The 22,730-nt window shown below is 39.5% G+C and overlaps 1 protein-coding gene across 1 annotated transcript in view; it reads right to left on the reverse strand.

Annotated features, from left to right (window-relative positions):
* The window catches only part of PDE6D (phosphodiesterase 6D), a 52,221-nt gene extending 29,743 nt beyond the window's left edge, over positions 1-22,478 (reverse strand). The window contains exon 1 of the mRNA XM_004262597.4: positions 22,228-22,478. Within this exon, the coding sequence (XP_004262645.1) occupies positions 22,228-22,277 (50 nt within the window). The 5' untranslated portion in view covers positions 22,278-22,478. The remainder of the gene's footprint in view (positions 1-22,227) is intronic.
* Between the last annotated feature and the right edge of the window lie 252 nt (positions 22,479-22,730).

Consider the following 22,730-nt stretch of genomic DNA (forward strand, 5'->3'; position numbering starts at 1 on the left):
TCAGCCATAAAAGGGAACGAAATTGGGTCATTTGTAGAGACGTGGATGGATCTAGAGACTGTTGTACAGAGTAAAGTAAGTCAGAAGGAGAAAAACAAATATCGTATATTAACACATATATGTGGAACCTAGAAAAATGGTGCAGATGAACTGGTTTGCAGGGCAGAAATAGAGACGCAGATGTAGAGAACAAACGTATGGACACCACGGGGGGAAAGTGGCGGGGTGGGGGTGGTGGGATGAATTGGGAGGTTGCGATTGACATATATACACTAATATGTATAAAATAGATAACTAACATGAACCTGCTGTATAAAAAAATAAATAAAATAAAATTCAAAAAAAAAGGGGCTTCCCTGGTGGTGCAGTGGTTGAGAATCCGCCTGACAATGCAGGGGACACGGGTTCAATCCCTGGTCCGGGAAGATTCCACATGCCATGGAGCAACTAAGCCCGTGTGCCACAACTACTGAGCCTGTGCTCTAGAGCCTGCGAGCCACAACTACTGAAGCCTGCATGCCTAGAGCCTGTGCTCCACAACAAGAGAAGCCACCGCAATGAGAAGCCCGCACACCGCAATGAAGAGTAGCCCCCGTGCGCCGCAACCAGAGAAAGCCCGCGTGCAGCAACGAAGATCCAATGCAGCCAAAAATAAATGAGTAACAAAAAAAAAAATTTATTAAAAAAAGAAATTAAAAAAAAAAAAGAAAATATACAAATAGCCAAAAACACATGAAAAGATGTTCAACATCATTAGTCATCAAGGAAATGCATATTAAAACCACAACGAGATACTACTTTGTACCCTCTAGGATAAGTATTCTCAGGAAGACATAGCGTGGATGATGATGTAGAGAAATTGGAACCCTCATATACTGCTGTTGGAAATGTAAAATGGTGCAGCCACTTTGGAAGAGTCTGGCAGTTTCTCAGAAGGTTAAACAGAGTTACCATACGGCCCAGCTATTCCACTCCTAGGTATATGCCTAAGAGATATGAAAACATATGTTCACACAACAACTTGTACATGAATGTTCATAGCAGCATTACTCATAATAACCAAAAAAAGTGAAGACAACCCAAATGTTCATCAACTGATGAATGGATAAACAAAATGTGGTATATCCACACAATGAACTACTATTTGGAATTAAAATGGAATTAAGTACTGATACATGCTACAACATGGATGAGCCTTGAAAACAATATCTTAAGTGAAAGAAGCTAGTCACAAAAGACTAAATATTCTTTGGTCCCATTTACATGAAATATCCAGAATAGTCAAATCTATAGAGACAGAAGGTAGACTAATGGTTTCCTAGAGCTGGAGTGGGAGGGTAGAGGAAACAGGGGATGCCTGCTAATGGGCACAAGGGTTTCTTTCAGGGTGATGAAATGTTCCAAAAGTGATTGTGTTGATGGCTGCACAACACTGTGAATACACTAAAAACCACTGAATTGTACATTTTAAATGCGTGAATTGTATCTTAATAAAGCTATTAAATATGTACTTTAAAAAGAACTATAGAGATATCAGAAAAAGCCTTCAAAATTAATGAAAGGATCATAAAATGTTTCAAAAAGCAAAAATCCAGAAAAGAATCAGAGAGACACTTGGTAAGTATGTGGAAAAGGAATCTGTAGGACTAGAAAGGATCCAGCAGAAAGTTAAAATATTCTTGGTCTGGATCTATTCTGAAAAACAAAAAAACACATGGCGGGAGGGATAAATTGGGAGTTTGGGATTAACATATACACACTACTATATATAAAAGAGATAAACAACAAGGACCTATTGTATAGCACAGGGAACTATATTCAACATCTTGTAATAACCTATAATAGAAAAGAATCTGAAAAAGAATATATATATATAACTTTGCTGTACACCTGAAACTAATACAACTTTGTAAATCAACTATACTTCAATAAAAAAACCAAAACATATTATATATCAATTCTATCTCAATAAATTTAGAAAAAAATTTAAAAAACACGAGCGGGAGAGTCTAACACAACCTGTTCTACCTTTTTTTTGAAGTTTTATTTTATAAATGACAAAAAAGGGATGGTTTGCATATGAACTCTTTAGATATAGGAAAAGCCTAGTAGTAATTTCTCATGCCAAATCCACCTTCCACCCTAATGTTTTCTGAACCATTACTTTAATAATAAAAAAAATACAGAATTAGGCTATCAAATCTACTAAGGCCATCAATGAAATCCATCATTCATTTGTGTAGTACCTTAAAGTTCATAAATCACTTTTATACCTATTATCTCAGCTGACCCTCTTGAAGCAGGTATCACACCCATTTTACAGATGAAGAAACAGCCTCAGAGACATTAACAGGCACTTAAAGCCTCACAGCTAGTGAGAAGTATAGACAGATTAGAACCCGGGTCTTGCTCTACTAAGCCACCTTCTAAGTTTATAAAGAAATTGCTCTGGGATTCCCTGGTGGTGCAGTGGTTGAGAGTCCACCTGCCGATGCAGGGGACACGGGTTCGAGCCCCGGTCCGGGAAGATTCCACATGCTGTGGAGCGGCTGGGCCCGTGAGCCATGGCCGCTGAGCCTGTGCGTCCGGAGCCTGTGCTCTGCAACGGGAGAGGCCACAACAGTGAGAGGCTCGTGTACCGCAAAAAAAAATAAAATAAAATAAAAGGAATTGCTCTTTTGTATAGAATATTCCTTTAGTAATATTCCTTTAGTAAATACACTTTTTTTCTTGTTGAATTTTCTCTTACATATAGTGTTAGGAACTAATTTAAAATAGCAATTTGGTACATATTGAAACATAGTTTAATATGTACTATAACATATATTTATTCTACACTAATCTCAATCATATATTTCATTTTTAAAAAATAAAAAAACAATTACTCGGGAAGTTCCCTGGCGGTCCAGTGGTTAGGACTCAGTGCTTTCACTGCCTTGGCCCCAGGTTCAACCCTGGTTGGGGAACCAAGATCCTATAAGCCTCATGGCATGACCAAAAAAAACAATTACTCAGGATGAACAAATTCTAAGCTGACTACTACAGTGTTTCTGACTAACAGCTAAGAAGTCAAAATAATGCTTTTGTGCAATAATTTTGCTAGGCATCCAAACATCAACATGTGTCTCATCTATTTAATTTACCTTATATACTAACATCAGTGGCCAGGGAAATATTCTTTTCTTAATTTGTGTTTTCATATCTTATTTAAGAGTTAAGGTACTATAATGACACGTAGTGCAGTATATGCACATCCTCCAAAACACAATGCCATTCTGAACATAAATAAATGTGGTCTAAAAATTGAATCCCCAAATTTTGATGTAATTTTAGATAGAAGTTTTCCTAATTATTTCCTCTTTATTTTCCCTCCAGAATGTCCAGAATAGTCATCTACTATACAGTTGTTAAACAGTTACTGGTGTGAAGTAATGATCAACTTACAATTGGTAAAAAAAAAAAAAAAAAAAAAATGTTAATCCACATTTGAATGACCAAAGGGTTTTGGATTATAACATGGCTGACTGGACATTTCATTTGCCTAACATTTACTGAACACTTATGAGTGTTAGGCTCAGGGCTAGGATATACTATGATTAATAAGACATGACTCTGTACATGCTCTCTGGAGTTCTCCTCCAGGTAGGGAAAACCACCAGGTAAAAGAATAATTACAATGCAATGTGAGAAGTACTATCTATAATGGAGGCTTGTACAAAGTATCGTCTTTGGCTTGCTTGTGATCAGGTCTTGTGAGATAAGATAAGTATCAGTGTCTAAAACATGCCTCCAAAGCTGAATATCCACTCACTAACTTGTATCATCTTTCAATACTGTGCCATACCCAGGTGTCGCCTCTCTTCCTGATTTGCATAACCAGGCAAGATAGCCAAGGTCGATAGCACTACTGTCTCAGGTTAGGCACAACCTCAGATCAAACACTACTCAAAGGAACACACATCCCCTCATGACCTTAGTCAGTAGGTACAGCTCCTGAAGTCTTTAGGTTGTGAAGTGTTGTGGAATCTTTCTCCTCAGAAGAACTGCTAAGTTTAAAAGCTGTGTTAGTCAGAACTACAAATCTGTGAATAAAACATTTAGCCTATTTCTCTGAAATTAAAAACTGTATATTTCTGAACCTTTTATATATAGATTCTGGTAGAGAAAAGGTTAAATGAAGTAAAAAAGATGACAAGCAGAACTCTTCCCCTGCAGAGTCAGCTACTGTGCATCTTTTAAAAGGTTCCCCAACTGTAGAATGTATCTCCTTTCTTCTGATTGTAAAGAGACCACTAGCAAAATTATTCCTTTCCCATACAATGCAACTGGACTGGGTCAGGAATAGAACAGCCAAGAGGAAAAGGCAGATCATTTTTTTTTGAAGCTGGAGGACTGGTATTTATTCCCAAGTTCAGGAAAAAAGAGGTACTTGACTTTCTTTAATTACAACATAGCCTGGCCAACTATATACCACTGATGTTTTCAAGATGTTGCTCAAAGGATATTCCAGCTCTTCATATCAAAATGTACACATTAATGCAGAGGAAACTCAAACTGTAATAGATATTAGTTGTCTTGAAGCACAATTCCAACTAAACCAAAAACGATTTGAAGAGGAAGTTCAGAAATATAATGCCCTCCAATAGGACACATAGGTTGCGAGACAAACATCATTAAGGATTCCCTAGGGTACAGCATCTTCTGGGATGGTAAAGTCAAGTTCTATGTGTTAGGTTTAAGTGCTCAGAAAAATGCTGGTACTCAATTGATGACAGTTGCAAAAGCCTCTGGGAAGGTCTGATCTGACCTCACCGCAGTTCTGACATCTCCATTTAAACATCTTCCCTTCTGTGGACAAGGAAAGCTTCCAAGCACTAAAGGTTTCCAAGAGTTAAACAGTCAGTCTCTCAAAAGACTCTAGTCAGTATATAAACATACCTTTTAAGTAAAAATCCAGTCATCCTGGGTCAAGATTCACTTTAAACAATATAAAAGCCTATGTAAATGATATTTAATGGTATGAGAAAATATTTGTAATATACTGATGTGTAAAAAAGGATAAACTTTTTTTTAAAATGAGGAGGTTTACAAAATACATATAATGTGATCACATTTGTTAAAAAGTATATATACACATATGAGGATTTTTTACCAAAAGAATTCATGGTTATTATAGAAAGTCTGGAAAATAGAGGACAAAAAAACAATAGCTGTAATCCTATAAACCAGAGATTACCATTTAATATTTTAGGGTTTATATTTCCAATTTTTTCTATGTGTATATATATGTCCTCCCAATAAATGTAAATGTAAAAAACATAGTCTTTTACTTAGTCATTAGTTTTGCACTGATTTACATATAATGCTATTCTAGGAAACTAGGGCAAATTTTAAGATTCATGCACTAGAGTGGTTCTTAACCTTGGCTGCATATTAGAATTGCCTGGGGAACGTTTAAAATTCCCAATTTCTGGACCACCCCCCAGACCAATTAAACTAGCATCTTTGAAGATGGTACCTAGGCATCAGTATTTTTCAAAGTTCCCCAGGTGATTCCACTGAACAGCCAGGGTTGAGAACCACTACTTGCCAGCTTTCCCCCTTCTGAGCAAAACATGATTTACAGCAGTGCTTTCTTAAACTTTCATGTGCATACAAATCATGTGCGGATCTTGTCAAAATATAGATTCTGGTTCAGGATAGGACCTGAGATTCTGCACTGGCTCAGGGATCATACTCTGAGTAGCTGTAGGGTTCTGGGAAAGAAAACTCTTTTAAAGAATGGAAAGAAAAAATTATAGCCACTGAAGCCCATATTCTATGCCACCAGCCAGGAAGGGGTAATCTACAGCGGATGAATAAAGAATTGATATGAGGAGAAAAAGATGTTTCTAGGAAATAAGATTTTAGGGGACTGAAAGAAAGTTTGGAATAACTACATTTTTCAGGGGAAAACAGTCGTTGGAGCTTATATAGTTTGTGTGCACAAAGAAGGGCAAGCAAGCTTAGAAGACAAGAGAGGTGGGCAGTATGAGAAAAAAAAATCAAATGTGTAAAACATTGTTATGGAAAAAATAAAATCTTTGGCTGCCGTGCTGGAAATGGATAGAGAAACACCACAAGAGAACCTGCAGAATATTTCACTGTCAAAAACATGTTTGGGGGCCTCCCTGGTGGCGCAGTGGTTGAGAGTCCACCTGCCGATGCAGGGGACACGGGTTCGTGCCCCGGTCCGGGAAGATGCCACATGCCGCGGAGCAGCTGGGCCCGTGAGCCATGGCCTCTGAACCTGCGCGTCCGGAGCCTGTGCTCTGCAACGGGAGAGGCCACAACAGTGAGAGGCCCGCGTACCGCAAAAAAAAAACACCAAAAAAAAAACCATGTTTGGGAACCAGTACAGCTAATAAACTGAAGTTGGTGTAGATTAATAATCATCCTCCATCATCTCCCTCCTGGGACATAAGAGACCCCAGGAGCATAAGTCTCCCCTGGCAGTGCTTTAGGAACCAACAACAAACAGTGGACTATTTGCCCAAATGCTTCTCTTTGTGTGCAGAAAGAACGTGGGAAGCTCAAACATGGGGTCTCTTTGCAGCTTCTTGGCAATACTCTTCTTCGAATTTCTAAACTTCACTAGAGACGTAACAAAAAGGCGGCAGAGGGATTTTTTTTTTCCTGAGGGCTTTCCCATGGAAATTAGAAATGTTTAGCATATTTTTTAGAATGACAAAGTAAGTATTTAATATAAAAGTATTCATAAGTCACCATCAGACTGTTATTCCTTCAAAATAATTTCTAAAACCAATAAAATAGTAAAACTTTCATATAAAATTATCTGGGGCATTATATGAATCAGCTGGTACACTTTATCAGACATTATCAAATGGGCCATATCTGAGAAAACCTCTGTTTAAATAAACAGAAGAAACTAAAGGGGAAGACTTTACCAAGAAATGCAAGAATTCTGATGCCAGATGATTCATGTTACACATCTCTTGGATGTAAGAATCTTTGGCAGAATCACGCACAACCATAATAGTCCCACTGATCCTTGTATTCAGCACTTATTTACTGTATAATGGTGATAGTTAACATGTCTTGAGTGCCAGATACTGGCTAAGTGCTTTATCCACATCTAAATTAATCGTCACAACCCTATGAAATAGGTATTATTATTATAGCCCTTGTATGGATGAGGTATCTGTGGTTTAGGGATGGCAAGTACCATGCTTAAAGGTCACAAAGCCAATAAGTCATAAAGTTGGTTTTTGAGTACCTGATTTCAACAACCATTCTCTTAACATTTATATGACATAAACAGGCCTCCTGCATGCCCAGTCTGTACCAGGGAGAAACTACACTCAAGACTGGGGGACAGAAGAAGAGTAAGTCATGATCCCTAAGCTTGTGGTACAGGACAAGCAGTTCTTCCAGGACACGAGGCTAGAAAGGCACTTCAAACACTGCAGAATACAGGATGCCTTCTGGTGTGGAACACCAGCTCAGATAATGCTGTTAGTGTATTCCACAGGTCAGAACTCATTTACTTTTGGGGGTCCCTGATTCTTGATCCTTTACATATCCTTGATGGATAGATGACATATTACAGAGGATAGGCTCTGTGCCTAGAGACACAATTTTTTTTTAGCTTAGGCAAGCTTTCCAGAAATTACTGAACCACTCTAACTATATAAAATCAATAAAGGCACAAGAATGTCCAGATAACAGATCTAGTACTAGTTGAGGGGTTGGTCTCTTCTACATTCAAATGATAAGGGGTATTGCTGGACAATCCAGTCCAGTCAGGATTGGGGGAAATAAGTTTCAGATTGAGGTTCTTGTCTCTCTTCTGAGTTTCTATAAAATCTCCAAAGGCTAAGGGAAACCCCACTGATTATAGTAGCCTAACAATGCTGTAAAGGTCAAATAATTCTTAATCTATGATTCATTACCAGTGCAGACAGATAAAGAAAGTCCTAACTCTTGCCTTTCTCAGAGCTAGCTTCCTAGCAGTCTTGTTCAACTTGATAACTGCAGACACAAGGCCAGGGAAAAGGTGAATAATATTTCCAGCCTTATCTGGCATCTGGCTACATTAATCGCTTAAAGCTGGTCTTTCAAAGAAAGAGGAGGCAGGGTAAAAGAACTAATATCTGAGTACCCACATTCAATGCACATGCTAAGCACTGTCCTAAGAGCCCCTCTCTTTTCTATTTTTCAATCTTATCTCACTTAATAATGACACTCACATGAAACACTACTGCTCTCAGAAGTTAAACACCTTTCTCAGGAACTCACAGCTGGTAAACATAGCTCTACACTATAATCTGTGGATGCTCAAGACCCTTATTTATAAAATGGCATAGTATTTGCATATAAAATGGCATAGTATTTGCATACAACCTATGCACGTCCTCCCGCATACTTTAAATCATCTCTAGAATATTTATAATACCTAATACAATGTAAACGCTATGTAAATAGTTACTGGCATGGCAAATTCAAGTTTTGCTTTTTGGAACTTTCTGGAATTTTTTTTCCTGAATATTTTTGATATGCAGTTGAACCCCAGGATGTGGAACCCACAAATATGGAGGGCTGACTTTACTGATCCACAATGGAAACAAAACTCTGTTTATGATAATAAAACTTCCCTGTTATAAGTTGCATTCAATTAATTAAATATTTCAAATTAATGATCTCCTTGAAATGCAGCTATGTGTTCAAATACTAAAAAGTACACCTCTTGCTTTTCTATTCCCTGAATGATGCCATGAATTCCTTATTTGAAAGGGATTCAAGACCTTACAATTTGCTTTTAAGTACTGAAAATTTGCAGTGTTATAAGCAATCTGAAATTACCTTAATGGACATAGAAGTCTTGTTTATTACAAAGTTTTTGATATAAAGACTTCTTATCCTATTCAGCTTATCTTCTGAGAACATGCAAAAGGAAATGAGAAAATCTCAGGCAGGCAAAGCATCTGGCAGTATGGTCCACATTATAACACAGAGAAATACTTTCATTTAAAGAGCAGGGGTTAGTATTTGAAATCAATCCTTGCCAACTGTAGAATTGCTCCTAAAACCTAGTTCAGATAAGCAGGTTGACATTTTTTCTGCAAACATTCAGAGTAACTTTTATATTTTTTGGCAAGATCAAAACTAATATTTCTCATAAATTCACAAAGGTGATTTACTAGTACATATTTGCCTCACGAGAGAGCCAAAGGAACAATGCTCTGAGAGTGATGACAAAAAGTTTATTTTACATGGAGGGTAACATTACTAGAGTACTCTTTACTTTCTCACTAAATCATTTCCCTTCAACTCTCCAAAGAGAGCTGCCACTATCATTTTTCCCCTCCTATACTATAATCACGCTAACCATCTTATCCACATATTTATTCCCCAAACATGCACTGAATTCTACTGTGTATCAGGCACTCGTTGTACTGGGGATTCTACAGATGTGTTACTCAAAATATGGTCCACAGACTGGTGCTGGTTTGTGAAGGCATTGGTTACCAGTTTGCAACAAGTATTAATTTATTTATTTTAAATTAAATTTTATTTTTTTAACATCTTTATTGGAGTATAATTGCTTTACAATGGTGTGTTAGTTTCTGCTGTATAACAAAGTGAGTCAGCTCTACGTATACATATATCCCCATAACCCCTCCTTCTTGCGTTTCCCTCCCACCCCTCTAGGTGGTCACAAGGCACTGAGCTGATCTCCCTGTGCTATGAGGCTGCTTCCCACTAGCTATCTATTTTACATTTGGTAGTGCATATATGTGACAAGTATTTAAAAATTTTAATAGCAATTTAGCAGAGTAATTTGAATGTTGATTCTAATAATAAAATTTTTGACTTTTATTTTCTATGTCATTTTTCTAATAATTCATTTTAGTTATTTTATAAAAATATCAGTCTGTAAAGGATTAGAAGTAAAAACCTGGTTTGCTACCAGTAATAGTTTAAGAAGCTTTAAACTTCTGTTCTAGAGGACAGAAAGACCTCTGCTCTTGCTTGACATGGGCACGGTTAATCCTATGTGACTGTCCAAAAAAAAAAAAAAAATCCTTCCATCCTCAGACACACACATTTCTGAGGAACATATAAGTTCAGGCTTTGTAAATAGGTTTGGGAATACTGATTTTTAAAAAAGGTTGTAAGTTAATAATAGGTTAAAAGAACAATGGAGAAGGGTGAGATAGGAAGGTAGGTCAAGTAGAAAGGACAATTTAATAAAGAACAGGAAATCAACAGGCAACCAGGAGGGTAGCAGGTATAATGAACTGCTATAAGTCTGGAGTGAAGAAGTTAAGAGGGTAACTCAAGCCTTACTGGAGGGAGGAAGACACCAAGTCTAGTCTCTGCCATCCTTTGCATTCTCCAGTCACCTCCTACCCTAGCTCCTAGGCACAGCCTATCCTCCAGCCATCCCTAATTGCTCTGCTTCCCAAAGACAATATCTTCTTTTGCTTGAGTATTTAGCAGACCGCTGCTCCGCTCCGACCAGAATGGGCATCCCACCCTCCAGTACTCTCCTTAAGAACCCAGTGCTATTGTCAACCTCTCTGATTACGTTCCCTGGTACACCCTGAGGCAAAGTTTTGGTTCCTCCTCAGTGCACCTGTACACTTGTTTATACTCGCGTCACAGTACTTATCAGAACGTACCATGCATATAAGTCTGCAAGTCAAATTCCATTGGCACTATATTATTTATCCTTCTCTTCTCAGTGCTCAGCACGTAATCGCCTCTCAAATATGTGTTGAACCACACTGAGCATCAGAGAGCGAGTCAGAGGGGTTGATTAGAATTCTCATTCAGGCTGAGCAACCAGAAATCAAGGCTCACTGAAGAGTGTCTAGAAGCCAAACAAGGAGAGCTGCTCATTCAGGGTTCAGCAGGCTATGGAAAGGCCAGACTAGAGATGGAGCTCAGCGAAAACCAACAAACCAAAAAACCCCCATTCTCCTTAAGGAGAACAGTTAAGTCAGGAAGCTAAATTGCAGGTAAAAACACATTCGAGTTTAAAAGCCCATTCTGAAGTTGTATTCACGACTTGGCAGAGTACCTGTAAATTATACATGGGCATGTGGCTCATTACCTGTAGTCTGAGGAGTTTCAAGGTGGCTAGAATTTTCAGGCAGAATGGCTGATTAAGCACAAATGACATATGCTAATGTCTACTATGGCAGACCTGAGTAATAGGAGGCAAAGCTCCAATACCAAGGTCACAGGCATGAAGAAAAACTTCCCCCTCTCATTCCTCTGGGGTGGAAGCAGCTGCAATGACCAGCAGTAAACAAAGGGAGTTTCTGTTTAGTGGTATCCCGAACATTTTCATCACAGGAATGCCTTCCTTGGCTCTGCTTACCTAGTTTTTGGTTGTGTTTTTTTCTTTTTGTTCTTGTTCTCTGTCCTTTAACACTCTGCCTTTATGATCTCTCCCCTCTCAAACTCTCTCTTCTTTGTTCACTCTCTGAACTCACTTCCTTCTCCTACTCCCACTTTCATTAATTCTTAAATATCAAAGCCCTCCTCTTAGGCTCCTCCTGCACTAGCATTGGTTATACAGAGCATCTTATTTTTTGGTATATTTTAAGAACCAGTTCTAATTGATCGGCAGTTAAACATCTTTCTTTGACCAATAAGTTCCCAGTGATTTTTCCCTGTGGTACTTTTCCTATTTATGGGGACAAGGTGAGAAAATATAAACGGATCCCTGAGAAACCTGGTTTCAGTATCCTTGAAACATAATATGCAGCACTGTAATCAGTGGTGATATGCCTGTGAAATGATACTCTGGCCCTGGCAGAGGTACTATGCTTGGAAAGCATACAATCAAAATTCAAACTGGTCTGGGAACCAGTGGAGGCAAGAAAGTTAGTAATGAGAAAAAGATCGCTATTTGAAACATAACACAGTCCTCTCACTAGCAAAGTCAAACAGTGAAACAAACCTTTCTTTTTCTAGTAGGTCTATTATTCTACTGATATATGTGCAGTTATGTGCCTGAAACTGCTCAGAAACAAACTAGAATAGACATAACCAAAGAGATTCATAGAGACTCCCTTTGCATTTTTATTTGCTTCCCAGAACTACCTGATCGAAGGAGAGATAACAGAAGGCACTTTCCTGAGGTGCATTCCCAAAAGGGTCAGCAACTGTTTCTTATACATTATTCAGAAGAATGGGGATATTACCTTAAATCCTATCGAAATCCACATTTGGAGATCCTGAATTTTACCTAGCTTTAAAAATGCTACAGTACTGAGAAATCAACTTCCTCAAATTACAACCATCTTTTAAAAAAAAAAAAGCAAAGCCAAAGATGATTTTGGCTTTCAAATGGGACATACGTGTCATGTAGGGGGCTTTTTTTTTTTTTTTTTTGTGCGGTACGCGGCCCTCTCACTGTTGTGGCCTCTCCCGTTGTGGAGCACAGGCTCCGGACATGCAGGCCCAGCGGCCATGGCTCACGGGCCCAGCCGCTCTGCGGCATGTGGGATCCTCCCGGACCGGGGCACAAACCCGTGTCCCCCGCATCAACAGGCGGATTCTCAACCACTGTGCCACCAGGGAAGCCCTAGGGGGCTTATTTTGCTATCACTCCAACAGCCATAATTACTTCCCAGAATTGTGAAAAAGGCTTCAGATGTCTAATCTGGAGTAAAAAAAAGGATCACTAAGACTCTGGCTTTATCAACACCCCGAAACCTGAAACCTACAAATTTGCAAAATAGAAAGCAACCCTGAACTTCAAAACAAAGATAACTAAATAATTTTAACAATGTTATAGTAAGCATAATACATCTATAGAGCTATAGTTTTTAAAGTTAGTTGGCATATATTATTCCACTCAAATTTCATAACACCTCTGTAAGGCAGACAGAGCAAGCATCTTTGTTTTACAGGTGTTAAGCAACTTACACAAAGCTGGATAAGCTTAAATAAGTGACTTCCATCCTTTAGTAAAATCTCTCTACCTACTCCCCTAATATCTGCTTTCTCAAGTCACCAGATTTCTTGGAAGAGTAATCTATTCTTGCTGAATTTATTTCCTCATCTAGTATCCATTTTTTAATCCTGGCAAATGATAGTTAATTTGTTTCCCCAAATAGCTACTATTCTCAAAATCTGCTATTCTCAAAAAGATCACCAGTGACCTACAAGGTATTATGGGACTTTCAGTAGTCTCAAATATTCAATGAGTGAATGAAATTTCCAGCAATTTCAAGGACTTGTTTTTGATCCTCATTCTTCCTCATTCTTGACCCCAACTCCCCTCTGAAATCCTCTCTTCCCTCATTTTTCATGCCATCACCTTCCTTTCTCTCTTACTCCCCAGTATCTTTATTTTTACTTATGTATGTATGTATGTATGTATGTATTTATGTTTGGCTGTGTTGGGTCTTCGTTGCTGCGCGCCGGCTTTCTCTAGTTGTGGTGAGCGGGGGCTACTCTTCGTTGCGGTGCACGGGCTTCTCACTGCGGTAGCTTCTCTTGTTGCGGAGCGTGGGCTCTAGGCATGCAGGCTTCAGTAGTTGTGGCACATGGGCTCAGTAGTTGTGGCTCGCGGGCTCTAGAGCACAGGCTCAGTAGTTGTGGTGCACGGGCTTAGTTGCTCCGCAGCATGTGGGATCTTCCTGGACCAGGGATCGAACCCGTGTCCCCTGCGTTGGCAGGGGATTCTTAACCACTGCGCCACCAGGGAAGTCCTCCCCAGTATCTTTAAAATTAAACTGCTCAACAGCTACTCATTATCCAAGATGCGATTCAAATGATAATTCTGAAGTCTTCCAGAACACCTTCAGCAGCAGGTCCCACATTACTTCTGAGGTTCCACAGTACTTCATACTACTAGGCACTTATCACACTATATTTTGATTGTTATCATCTCTGTCTCTGTCTCTCCCTCCCTCCCTCATAAAAGTTCTTAGGATATAGAAACTGGCTTATCATTTCGTATCTCTTGGGTTTAGCAAATTACCTGGCACTTATAGACCCTGTTAACACATGTCTGAATGAACCACCAGATAAGTGGCAGCAGTAAGGCCTCTGCCTTTATCCTTCTCACAGAAGGTGGCTCAAAAGCAAAGGCTTTTAAATCTCTTACTTCTTATTCCATGAAAGTAAGTGATCAGGCTTGATTCTCACATTTAGTCCCTTAAAAATTTTTTTTCTTTTCCCTGCAGTGATCTATGAACCACCCTTTCCAAGTAGAACAGTCAGACAGGTAGCGGTGCCACACATGGTATAATAGTTATGACTCCTACAATTTGCCCATCCACTCTCTACCATGTGAGGACACAGGGAGAAGGTGGACATCTGTAAGCCAGGAATCAAATCAGTCAGTACCTTGATTTTGGACTTCCTAGCCTCCAGAACTGTTGAGAAATAAATGTCTGTTGTATTTTGGTATTTTGTTGTGGCAGCCCTAGCAGAAAAATACATGCTGCTTCAATAGTTTCTGGAAAATGTCTTTTTTTCAGCTAACGCTAATTGTTAGAAAATTCTTCCTTATCCCAAGCTAAATCCTGCCCTCTGTATCTGAGAGGTGAGGAAAAACAAAGAAGAATACAGGGGATGTGATCACTATGGAAGAGAATAATTTTCAAGTGAAAAATAAATCTGTGACTTAAACACTGAGGAAAAATTTTAAACTCAAAATCGATAATACGGTAACAAAAATAAATTCTCCAGAGAGGAATCATGGTATACTATAGAAAACAGTAGTTTGTAGAAAGACAAACCAAGGTTTAAATTAAGGTTCTGACTTTATCTGAGTGACAACCTTGTCAATCCTTATTTCCCCCATTTATAAAGTATGGATAATAATGTGTAGAGTTGTAATAATGTAATAATATGTGAAAGTGCTTTGAAAAACTGAAAAAGACTACAAGAATGTCAAATATTATTAGGCTATCCCCCTTCTTCTTGTGGCTATATTTAAAGTGTTATTTATATTAGAGCTATTTATGTTTAGTTCTCTAGACTTTATCCAAATTCAGAGGCAAAAATTGCTCTCCCTAACTTTGAAATCAGTGGATCCGCAATGCACTAAACAAAATACATCATTAATACTGAGTAGTATTAATCTAAAAAGAGTTGTCTGAAAAACAAAAAGGAAACAATATCATGTTTTAATTATATCAAATCACACAAAAAAATGTTTTGCCTATTTTAGGTGTAGTACATACCTTAATAGAAATATTGCTGAAAAGAGTCCTTGTTAACTAAGAAAGGTTGTCACCAAATCAAAGAATTGCAGTGTTGAAAGGATTTGAGTCCTTCTGGAGTTTATCTACTCTAATGCCTTATCTGATGCGTACATAATTTCCTTCTGCAATACTCCTGATGGACAGGCATCCATCTGGTGCTTAAAATATTTTCTGAAACAATTTTTTTCTTCAGGTAACTCTAATTATTAAAACTGGGCTAAACTCTGTCCCCTGTAACTTCTAACCTTGTATCCTCTGAGAGCCACACAGAACACATTTACTTTTTCTTCTTTAGAACAGATTTTTTTTTTTTTGGCTGCATTGGGTCTTCACTGCTGTGCGCGGGCTTTCTCTAGTTGAGGCGAGTGGGGGCTACTCTTTGTTGCGGTGAGCAGGCTTCTCATTGCGGTGTCTTCTCTTGTTGCAGAGCACAGGCTTCAGTAGTTGTGGTGCACAGGCTTAGTTGCTCCGTGACATGTGGGATCTTCCTGGACCAGGGCTCTAACCCATGTCCCCTGTATTGGCAAGCGGATTCTTGACCGCTGTGCCACCAGGGAAGCCCCTAGAACAGTTTTTTAAACTTTAGAACACTCATATCCTTTGCCCAACTCATCTTCAGGTTAATCCTCCTCAGTTCTCCAGTTATTGTACTGACATGTTTCAAGTGCCTCTCCTCTGGACCAGTTCCACTTTGCTGTACCCCTCCCCCCCCACAGCAGCCTAAGCAAATTCCTCTATAAACAGCGTGCTTATTTAGTCCAATCCACTGAGATCTTTATGGATATTGGACTATAAGAAAATATATTTGCTTTTCCTCTCAGCTTCAAAATTATCAGCAGATCAAAAGCAAAAGAAGAATGTTGCTCCTAAAATCTTGATAATTTGAGTTTTAAGCATTCAAGCAATGGTTGGAACAGTCAGATTACTAGAAAGATGGCCTTGCCTTTACAATATCTTCCTATGATGCTAAAGCTCAGGAATAGGGATAGGTCCATACTTTAAGAAGTCAAGGCCTCCTCTAACATGGGGATTTGTGGATGCAGAGTGCTGACAAGTGAAGCCTGTGAGGCAAAAGTGAGGTCAAGCCTAATAAGAATCTAGAGCTGGCAAACCTCAGCCCTATTGACAGTCCTTTATCAAATATAGTGATGATACAACCAGAATTTTCCATGAGAGTCTTACCATATTCTGTTTCATTTTTCCAGAGGTTAATATTTCACTAGAAACACAATCCTGGAAAGAAATTTAGAAGGTCTGAAGAAGACTATAAGTATCTAATTATATTCCAAATTCCTCCCCCAAATGCAAAAGCAGCAATTCCTGTTTAAAAATCCTAAATAACAAAATCAATAGGACGTTATAGTCATTTAATCCATTCAGGATAACGATAACAACTTCTTGGAGCCCATGCAGGAGGATTCTGGAGAACAAACTACTGATCACAATCTACATGAAGTCTATTACTAGACAATCTGTGATCAACACAATCTGTGTATTTATTGGCTGTATGGGTGGTATGTTTTGGTTGCTTTCCCAAAATTTGGGTTGATAAGATAAAAACTATATTTTAGGAATTATAAACCCCAGACTCGTTTTTAACACTTGGCCAAGGCACCTCTTAGGCAATACTGACATTCAAGAAAAGTTCAACAGTCTACTACTCTTAACAAGGAAATCTAAGTGAATAGAAGATGTAAAGCCAACTATTTTTGACTGGAGGTAAAGTTAAAGATCAAGGTGCTGTGAGAAAGAGAATGTGGGAGATCCAGGAGCAAACTATGGAGAGGAAATACAAGAACACAAGTGAAAGGTGCTTTCAGAAACCTTCTGAGCCAAACTGGTTCTTTTTTTGCTCACCTGCCATAAATTGGAATGTGATTAGTTGCTAGAAAACAAGCTAAACACTATGTACACAACAATGCTTCTCAATTGATTAATTTCTTCAGAGGCAAAACAGGTATTACAGTTGCTCAGTTAGAAAGAGAATAATAGCATGAAGTCATCGGTTATACCTCAGAAAAATAAGTGGTTTTACAGAAATATTAACGCTATTATTATCGTTAATAATATTAAGTATTAATAAAAAAATAATACAGCAGTTAACATTTATTACAGTATGCAAGGCACTGTACTAAGCATTTTATATGCAGTCTCATTTAATCCTCATATCAACCCTCTAAAGAAATGAAATGGATAGTGAGGTTCAGAGTTTGAGTGCTCCGCCTCGGGTCACAGTGGTGGGGTAATAAAGTCTGAACCTAGAGTCTACTGATGACAGCTCTCTGCTTTACTGCACTTACACGTAAACTTTTGATAGATATCAATTACTTTCCATAAAGGTCTCTCTCTCTCTCTCTCTCTCTCTCTCACACACACACACACACACACACACACACACTCACACACACAAACACACACACACACAGAGCAAATGAAGCATCCCTTTTCCGCAATAGTTGCCAACACTGAATATTATCAGTCTTTTAAATTTTTGTCAGTTATTGGGAAAAAAGGGATAGTCTGTTGTTTTAATAGGGTTGAACATCTCTGAATTTATTCATTGGTCATTTGCACCTTTCTTCTGTGAACTATTTGTTCATATCCTTTGCCCATTTTGAGTTAAATATTTATCTTATTGATTTGCAGGCTGTCAATTATATTCTGGATATTATATTAATATCTGGAGTATAAGTAAAGAAAGAAATGGAGACAATTAGCTGATCTTTAAAAAAATTAAATCTGCTTCAAACCTTATACCCAAGCAAATTCCAGATGGATCAAAAATAATGAAATCATAAAAGCATAATCCTTTCTTATGGCAATGTGTCAGTTTCTTGGTATTAATTTAATAAAATTATGGATTTATGTTGAGGAAAAAGTAATTTGAACAGGCTGAACAGGGCATTACAGCCTATACTAGAAAACTAGTATAAGAAGACTTTCAGTGACAAATTTATGTCACTGAAAGCAACTGAAAGCAACTATCTTCGAAAATTATGAACGTGGTAAATTTATTAAGTTTAAAAGTTTCAAAATAATACTTATGATTCCATTTTAATAAAAGGAAACACATTAAACATTAGGTACATCAGAAGGCTATACTGAAATATTAACAAAGGTCATTTCTAGGTAGCTGGAGTTCGTAAAAGAAAAATTCCATACTATTTTAAAAAATGCATTGCTTTTGAAGATATCCCTTCTAAACAGACACAAAGATGGTTAGACTTCTGGAAAGAAGGGTTTGTGACTCATTCATTTATGTCCTTTAAGTGCACAGTGCCTGTTCAGAAGTCTCCAGAAAGATCTCTGTTGAATGAATGAAATGGGGAACACAGGATTTACAAACAAAATCTCCATATCAGCTACTTAAAATACTCAAATTCAAAACTTTGCAGGAGAATCATATTTGTTCCTCAAGTAATGTTTCATTCACAACTTTAGTTTATAACTACAAAATGTTATGTTTTTAACAAACAAGAAAGAAATGTAAGACTCTTAATGTGTATGAGCTAAAAGCAGTGGGGTGGAGATGATGTGAAAAAGAAATCTTGGGAATTCCCTGGCGGTCCAGTGGTTAGGGCTCCGAGCTTCCACTGCAGGGGGCACAGGTTTGATCCCTGGTCAGGGAACTGAGATCCCACAAGCCCGTGTGGCCAAAAAAAAAAAAAATTTTTTTTAAATATTTTATTTTTGAAAAGACTTATGACAAATACAAGAGTTTATGTTGAATTCTCTCAGACACAAAGACTATCCCTGATTTATGAAGTATGTTATTCATACTTACTGAGTATCTATTATGGGCATATGGGCAAGCTTCTATTTGTATAAAAAGGGCATGAATATTTACAAGGAACTTATGACTTCAAACACATAACCCTGTTCATGACATATCAATCCTATTGTAAACTGTACTAAATCATACTATAAAACTATAATAATTGAACTAATGCGTACAGGAAAGGAATGGGAAGAGATAAACAGACTGATGAAACAGAAATATTCCAAAAATAAACCCATGTCTTATGGAGACTGAGTATTTGACACCAAAGATAGCTTTCAAAACAGAGGGGAAAGGATGGCCTAACTACTTAGGAAACAGTAGTGGGCAACTGGCTATCCAAATAGCAAAGGAAGTTAGATTTCTACCACATACCATCTGTGTAAATACATTTCAGATGGATTAAAGAGCTAAACATTACAAAGAGAAAGAAACATAGGCTATTTAATTAACCTGGAGATAAGGAAGGTCTTCTTAAACGAGAAACAAAATTCAGAAGCCACATGGATAATATTGATGAATTTGAAGTGATAATTTAAATTTTCTGTTCAACAAAAAACAGACAAGCAATACATTGAGAGAAAAGATGTGCAACGTACAATACAGGCAAAGGATTGATACCACAAGAAAGAACACCTACAAAGCAGTAAGAAAAATAAACAATTCAATATCAACAAGCAATTCACGAAGAAAAAGAAATGGCCAAACAGAAGATTCCGTGACTTCTCTACTAACAACAACAACAACCATAATAGCTAATACATAATGCTTACTAGGCATCAGGAGCTTGGCTACGTGCTTTCAATACCAACTCATTTAATCCTCCCAACAACCCTAGGAGATAAGGTATTATTTTTATCCCTTTTTACAGTGGAGGAAATTATGGCAGCAGTTAAAGAAGCTGCTCAGGGACACACAACCAGGAGTGCAGGGCTAGAATTCCAATGCTGAGAGTATAGCTCTACAGGCCAGTATAGCACCGAACCACTGTCCTATATGACCTCTCCAGGGATCTAGGCATCAGGGAAATACAAATTAAAACAAGATGTCATCTGTTGTTCAAACTGACAAAAATAAAAAAGCCCAACATAGTCAATGTGGCAAATGAGGATCATCAACATTGTTGGCAGAAGAGTAAAATGGCGATTTCTTTTTGTAGTAAAAACTCTTCAGAAACAGATGCTGTGAAAGTTCAGAAAAACAATTTATGCAATAAAAGGTGGACAATAGTCAGGTAGTTTCTTACTAAAATGTTAATTTTATTTTCTCCTGAAGGTAGTAACAAATCCTAGAACTCCTTTCCTTTTCTCTCTTAATTCTCAGATGCCAATAAAGGCCACCAGAGGATGAGCATTCCTTTGCTCCCATGCTAACTGTTTTTTGGTGGCTGCTTCCCTTGTGATTTAATCAGCCCAGGTCAAATTTTCCCTGAAAACCTGCTTCTTGATGCACTAAACGACACAGATTCTGCTTTCTATTCTTTTCCATATTTGTCCCTTAGCCTCTTTCTCAAGAGCCAAAGTTTCTCTTGAACAAGGTTCAAGAGACAAGACTGAAGGTGAGAAGCTCAAACTTTCCCTTTTTGGGGTGTTCAAAAGCCATTAAAAAGACTCTTACTTTCAGCAACAATGTTAACTCCAGACAAAAACATGGCTTGTGAAATCTCTCAATTCTCCATAGTCTCCAGTTTACTGTTTACAGCATAAACGTTAATAATATAAATTACTTAAGGGAAAAATAAAATCCATGTCATAGCTTTTCTAATACTTCAGCCATGCCTATCTACTTATAGGCACTATTATGAAGAGAAACACAGGAAGGTACATGGAGCTATAAAAGAGGCTGTTACTAAACATCACTGCATAAAAGTACTGAAAGTTCATCATGAATGGCAGTATGTAAAGGCCTTTTTTAAGGGCCTTCCCTTAAATAAAAAAAGCACAGCAGGTCAGCTTCCATTTGAAAAGTTTCATTTGTACATCTAAAACTTCCTGTAACTTTTTTGCTGTTGTGTTCTAAAACTTACTACCAACTTGGTTTCTGATTATGACAATGCAATTAAAATTTGCAGGGGTGAAATGGACACTGTGGAAACACACTGGCAGCTCAGAGAACGGTGCTTGACGAAACCTCCAGGAGAGGAACCCTACATCGTCACTGAGAGACGAATTTAAGAGTGTTCCATATTGTAGCCATAGGATGTAAGAAGAGATTAAGGCCAGCAGGAAAATGTAAGACTGGAATGAACGAGATTGGGTTTTTTCATCTGCATCATATGGTCACAGATTAACATTCCATTAAAACACAAAGCTTCACTACGGAAGGGGAGAAGGTTGCACCACCACAGGCCTGAGGCAATGATTTCGATATGCTGCTAAATGCTACCGTGTCCCCAACGTCATCAAATAATTGCTGGACAGCTCCACCATGTCTACGCGTTAACCACACAAAATCGAGGGAGCAGACACCTTTGCCAGGAGTCCCAGTGCAAAACCATAACTCCTCAAGGCTTCGCACGCACAAATTTAGGGTTCTCATTCCGCTGGAAAGAAAACTGAGGAGCTGAGGGAGAAGCAGCGACCGTCCAGTGCCTCCAAGGGCCAAGACAGAGTTAAGATGAGGTCCACCTCGGACTTCTCACTCCCCACCTTCCTCCGCTCCAACCCTGGAAAGAGCCACAAGTGAGCAAGAGAAGTTGTGGAAACAAGACCGGGGTGGGGGGGGGGTAGGAGGGGAGAACCCGAGAGAGTTCAACACCAGCGCCTGCATTTGTCCCACACAAGGTCACTCGCTCCAAGTCACTTTTCCCTGCTGCCCTGGTGGGCTTCCCGCCAAAGAGGCAGCTAGGCTTCGAGGCCAGCCCACCGCGCCCCCTCGGCCCTCCCCTGCGGGCCGCAGCCCCTTCCCGGCCTCTCTTCTCGGACCCAAGCGCGCCTCCCGACACCTGTCTCCGACAGGTCTCTCAGCCCAATTCCGCGGCTCCTCCGCCTCTACCCACGGGGCCCCCATCAACCTCCCCTCCCTCCCTCCGGACGCCCCTTTCCCCGCCTCCCGCGCCCGGTCCCGCCGGCGGCCTGGGACGGCGTTCCTTTTTTCCCTTCCCGCCGCCCTCTACTCGGGTGCCCACCTGGCGCGGCCCGCCCCCGGCCGGTCTCCTCAGTGAGCGGCCGCCTCCCAAGTCCTCCCGGCCCAGCCCCGCTCCCGGGAGGATACAGTTTGAAGCCCCTCAGGATCTCCCTGGCCCGCTCGTCCTTGGTTGACATGATGCGGCGGCCGCCGCCTGCGGCTCTCCCACGCTGGCCCGGCGGAGCCTCCGTAGACTGTGCCCAGGAGCCGAGGACTGAGCCGCAGCCCGGCCTGCAGACCTCGGGCGAGCAGCGACAGCGTCCAGACCCGGACCGACCTCTTTCCCCTCAGCTCCCGCTCCTGATCCCTTCTCCTTCCCTCTAGCCTCGGAGCGCCCGCTCTGAAGCCAATGGAAAGCCCGCCTCGGCGATTGGCATCTTGATCAACCAATAGAAACATTCAGCGGCTTCGCAGGGGGATGGAGAGCGTCAATGGGAAGGGCCCTCCTCGGGAAGTCCCGTAGGACAAAATTTTCATTTGGTGTTGTTGCCTAGAGTTTGACCCTGCGGAGGGTTGGCTTCAGATCTGCAGACGCTCGCTTCGAGCCCGCTCCTGCCGCTGGGCACAGTAGGGCTCTGAGATAACGGCAG

Source organism: Orcinus orca, chromosome 7 (genome assembly GCF_937001465.1).
Source record: "Orcinus orca chromosome 7, mOrcOrc1.1, whole genome shotgun sequence".
Lineage (NCBI taxonomy): Eukaryota > Metazoa > Chordata > Mammalia > Artiodactyla > Delphinidae > Orcinus > Orcinus orca.